Below are 5,634 nucleotides of genomic sequence, written 5' to 3'. Positions count from 1 at the left end.
ATGTTGCTCTGTTGGGTTTTTAAAGTCAGAATGACATAACGACTTGAGTTTAGCTTGAGTGCCGGAGGAGTCTCAGGTAAAATATTTATATCAGTAATCAAAGTATATTTGTCAAATCGCAAATAAGTAAGCACATTATAATAAAAAACTAATTCACAAAACATATTAAGGTTATTATAGGGGCATGTAATATTTTCATAATGACAAAAATGAAAGCTGTATAAAAGAGCTTGTTTAAATACAGCATGATCTTAGAATATATATGAGGCGCGACGCGAGAAAACCGGTCTTAATGACATTTTTTTCGAAATTTTGTTTTTAACTAATTATTGTAGATATTTTTTTTCTGCATAAGAGAGTGAAAACCGTTTTAAGATCAAAAGATTAATTATCGAGATATGCCGATTTAAAGAACGTCATATATTTGAACACTTTGTTATCAAATGACGTCGAAAAATTAAATTGACGTTTAACGTTATTACTTGTAGACTTTTAATGCGGCAATTACGTTAATCTTAAATCCACCCAATAATTATGTTTAAACTTTAAAAAGAAGTAAGTAATTAAGTTATGTAAACATTAGACCTCTCGCTAATTGCGATTTTAGTGTTGCTTAGCAACGTTATAAGAACACGCATAAGCGTGTCATACACGGCGTAAACCATTGCCACGTTATATTCCTTCAATTTGGACAAAACATTTCAACATCCTTACGGGATTTTTTCAAAATATATACTGCCTGAAAAACAAATATTGCAGACCACGAACAGAAGGCGTTGTTGGGTTTTTATATGCACTGATCGCATAGGTTTAATCCGTTGCCGTCAGCGGGCACCTTGTTAGGCATATACCAAATACAAAATGTACAAAGAAATAAATAAACAAACAATAGCGTATATGTCTACGTATTTTGAACATTATTTATTTTTGCGGCTATGGCAAAACTATAGACAGTTAAATAAAAAGCTCCATTTTTTCTTTACAACAGAAAAATGTAGAAAATTGTAAAATATTAAATAATATCGTATTATGAACATAGAAACAATGGTGATAGTTTTAAACTACAAACAAAAGTTCTGTGGATACTTAAGTCAGCACTTGGCAGTTATAACAGTGCCCCTTAATCACTGATAATATGACTGACTGTCTTGACTGACAAACGCTCGCACACTTCGCGACAAATATCTCTTACGCTCTGATGTCATTCCCCCGGGCGTAATAACCCTTGGACGGGCACATGAACTGAACCGGAATCCGGGTTCTTTCAAGACTTGGATCAAATGTTCCTCGCCTTCAGGTGTTTTTCTCGCCATTACCACTCCCGGTGTGTCCGACTGGAACCGGAAATGCTGGAATTTTCTATCAATAGAAAAATGATAAATATCCGTTATGACAAATGCAACAAACTTATTTCCTAATATGCATCTATAAATAAAAAAAATAAACATTTTTCAGAGCTTATTTAGAATTATTTAAGTTAAAAGAACGGTAGAGCTTGGAAAGCTCTTACATAGCATGACCGTTAACTTGGTCACGCGGCAGAAAAAAAATTGTTTAAAGAATTTTATTTACGTTAAAGTGTATTAAGGTGGAGGATATATGCGACGAATTCGTCTGCATAATATTTTGTTCCGGAACATTTTACATGTATCCTGTTTTATAATAATATAAATGTGGAGACATTCTATGTGACAACTCTTTCTTTCATTTTTTCATGTGTAAAGTATTTTATTAGATATAGCTTATAATTTTTAAAAACCATTGTGTAAAATCAAAGAAAAAAATACTAGTAAACGATTAATAGAAACAACACACTCTTAAATTTTCATGTATAAGATATTTTCTTTTTCTATGGTTCAGGAACGTAGAGTCTGGATTTGTGAGTTAACAACATTTTTATTTGAATGAGATAAACATAGTTTACCTTATACCAATAATTGGTTTGAAAAATCTCTCTAGAAAGGGTTTCCATTGCCGCCATGACCACTGAGGGTAACATACAGCACTGTTGGTTGTAGATGATTTCTCTGTTACATCGGCCAGCTGTTGAAGAGTTTCTACATCATGCCTCCGGAATTTAATTTTTAGATGTGCAAATCCCGCATCAACTAAACACCTCGCATGTCCTTAAAAGAAAATATAAATCATTTTTAATATGGAAAAGCCTTACCTATTGCGATTTAAAAGGAAAAAACATAAATAATTATGCTTTTGAACAAAACTACGGTGTTCATGTTACATATATTTTGTCCTTGGCGGAAAACATATAAGATTGTCAAAATATGTTTAGATTGCCCAGTTACTAGAAGTTAGAAAAGAATCTAAGTAATTAAGATTTCTTGAATCAGTACCTGGTACTTGCATATGATACTCGATCTTTTCATTCTGTCCTGTCATAACGCGCCACATAAAATATCCAATAGTGTAACGGTTTTTATTTTGCCCTGAAATATAAGGCATGCTAGTTAAAATATAGTTCAATTAATTTGTATGTTTAGTAATTTATTGAGCAATAGCAATTGAGTTATATACAATAAGTCTTTTAATTGTGAAGAAAATAGTAAGACTGATATTTTTAACTATGTACAGACATGCATTTAATTGCATTACTAGTATTGATACTGCAGTACCTAGTGCATATTTATTTTGCAAATACTGCATAAGTACTGTCACACACAAGATATGCTGCCATTTGTACTGGTACTGAATAACTGCTCAAAATGTTGTACTGGTACTGCATTTGGCACTACTTTGGATTTCATTATTAATTGGAAAAGAACATTTTTATAACATATATTGTTCTATTTAATGGAAAGTTTATACTTTTACATTACGGACATTTTGTTGTGACAGTCTGTATGCAAACTAAGTTAAAATCCCTTAAATGTAAAAGTACTGGTATTTATTTGCCTTAAAACTAAACGTACTGGTACAGCAGTACTGGTATTTCTCCTGATATTACATAAGTTGAAACTGGTTCTGGTATTAATTTTAAAAAGTATATATATCGCAAGTATTAATATAATTTTATATCTGATCGTCAAGTTGGTAGTTAAGGTGATATAATTAACCGCATTGTAAATATTTTGTTAAAATAAAAATAATTACCAGGGCAATTATCCGAGTGTATCGACAAGGCAGGAGTCTGATTAGCGTGATTCTGCAATGCCCAGTCTACCATCGACAGCACAGCGTCAGGTCCGTGTGTCCCTTTACCATCTGGACCTATGGTTTGATCTTCGTCAATCAGGAAGTTGAGTTGGTGAGGGATGCCATCCAGTCTTACTCCGAATATTTGTATTTTACGTAGGGTTAGAAAGTATAATGGACCCATCTGGCGAGAAAAATGAGGCAAACTGACGTTCTGACTAAAGTCAAATGTAAGATGGACAAACTTTTCCTCCGAGTCACGTGTGTCAACACTACGCCGTATGCACTCATTATACAGATCACGTTCCTATAAAATTACAAAACAAAAACATCCAAAGTAAAACATAATTTTAACTTCTTAAAACAACGATCTTAATATTCAAAATCATAAGAATCATAATATTGTCGGAATAGAAAGCACATGCATTTTTTTTTCAATTCTTTTCGTGCATCGAGTCTTATTTGTTATTATAAGATATGCTTAGAAAATAATTAATAATTCATGCAGGTCAAATATCTGTTTAAATTATTTATAAGTGTGAAGTTACATTATTGTTTTTTTCTATCATTACCTTTTGTGCAAGAAGTACGTGGTCCCGCAGTGCCGTCGTTGTTTCTAGTGTCACATCCTCAGTCACTGTACCTGATATTTGTCTGCGCAGCTTCTCACAAGTGGCACATACATCATCTTTTGGGCTAGCTATACGTATATGCGGTAAACATGTCCGCCAGATGCCTTTGAATGACGTGAGCTCTAAAGCGCGTACACGGGGATCTGAACAAGACTGTTTGTACAGCTGATGCATGTCTTTTTTGGTTGTGTCAGACGTCAGATACACTGGTGGGATGTTGTCCAGGCAACGAGGGGCTGCAGGTTGAGGGAGACCTCTTTCTTCTGCATAATTTCGGATGAAATAAACAACGCGTATGACATCATCATACGTAATAGCATGCTTTGGTTTTTTACCTGCGTTGCCATGCTGTCTTGGAGTAACGCCGTGATGACTGACATGTTTAACAATGGCTCCTAATGCATATTTCGTAATGTCATAACATAACATGAATGTTCCTTTGCACACCGTTTTTCCTGACACCCGAAATGTCTTCCTAGAACGCTGCCTTTTTTTGCCACGTTTAGTTTTCTCGTCGTTTCCCTCAGCCACTAACGACATGATACACAGTTCTTTCTCCTCCTTTGTCATTTCCCTGATAGAAAGAATATGACTCAGTATGTCGTCAAATTTAAACTTTGTATGACAATTAAGACGACAACCACAACCTTTTATAATAAATTGTCTTACTGTCTGTGTATCATCAGATGTTTCACAAATGTCCTCCTCACTACTATTACTATCCGTTCCATCATGATCAGACTGACTATTCGCGGTGGTGAAGTCTCTTGCTCTTGTAGCTACGAGTTCGGCCTCGTCATTCTCGCAATCTTCAGCGCATTCTCCTTCATCAGAATATTCTGAGTCGGTATTATCTCTCGAAAATTCTGTGGTTTGAGAGTTGTTAGGAGTCCTTCCAAAATGATCCGAGTAAAGGGATTCAAGATCCTATAAATGAAAAAAAAAAAAAATAAAAATAAAACGAATAAAAATGTTAGCTTCAGCTGGGATTCGAACTCGATTCGTTTGCGTGACAGGCCACTGCATTATCCACTGAGCTATACACTTATCAGTTCTGAAGTGGAATTATAAATCAATATTTTAATCTAAAAAACATTTTTTACTCCATGATGACTTAGCATATTTGGACATAATTATTACTTTCCTATTTTCTTGCAACAATTTTCAAAATGAATTATGAATTACGAGTTTTAATTTAACTTGCGACTGATTAGATTATTCTTAAAATAATTTGCCGATAATATATGAATTATGAAAACAAATGCTCAATACAAAACTGTACAGTTAAAATCAAAACAACGTAAATTCAGATCTAAATTTATTCTATATAAAGGCACCGCTCAGAGTTGCCAATTCTTATTCTTTTGTATATTGTATACTTAGATCTAATGTAAGTATACTGTAGATTCTTTACTGTTTACAAACGTCGGTGTACTACCAACAATAAAAGATTATCAATGCTATGCTCCGATTATAATTTATAAACATGAAAAATATGTTTTTTGTTGTTGATTTTCATCAATTATACATAATACACACTTACTTCTAATTCCTCCTCCATATTTAAATGTTTCCTCTGAATTCCAAAGTCAATACACTTTTTAAAAAAATCAATAGCACACGATAAACAGTATTTCCGTATTTACATGTGTAATACGCAACAAGAGTGACGTCATTTAAATCGCTGTAGTGCACATTTATTGTCGTGTCATTAAGACCGGTTTTCTCGCGTCGCGCGTCATATATAAAAAAAAACAGAAACATTTTAAGCGAACACAATTTATGTCTCGAGATTACTTTTGAATTTTGTGCCCAAAATTTGTAAAATTTGCGTCGATATTTTAAATCTTAG

The 5,634-nt window shown here is 33.5% G+C and overlaps 1 protein-coding gene across 1 annotated transcript; it reads right to left on the bottom strand.

Moving 5' to 3' along the window:
- Positions 1–323: 323 nt before the first annotated feature.
- Positions 324–5,343, bottom strand: LOC132755128 (uncharacterized). Its single transcript, XM_060745929.1, has 6 exons — positions 5,326–5,343; positions 3,723–4,709; positions 3,109–3,457; positions 2,352–2,444; positions 1,925–2,126; positions 324–1,359 (listed from the first exon to the last, which is right to left on the bottom strand). The coding sequence occupies exons 1-6, from the start codon at positions 5,341–5,343 to the stop codon at positions 1,125–1,127; spliced, it is 1,884 nt and encodes a 627-aa protein (XP_060601912.1). The 3' UTR covers positions 324–1,124.
- Positions 5,344–5,634: the final 291 nt, after the last annotated feature.

Source organism: Ruditapes philippinarum, unplaced genomic scaffold (genome assembly GCF_026571515.1).
Source record: "Ruditapes philippinarum isolate M1 unplaced genomic scaffold, ASM2657151v2 ctg20553_1_1_1_1, whole genome shotgun sequence".
NCBI classification, from domain to species: domain Eukaryota; kingdom Metazoa; phylum Mollusca; class Bivalvia; order Venerida; family Veneridae; genus Ruditapes; species Ruditapes philippinarum.
This window is presented reverse-complemented; position numbering and strand designations above follow the sequence as displayed.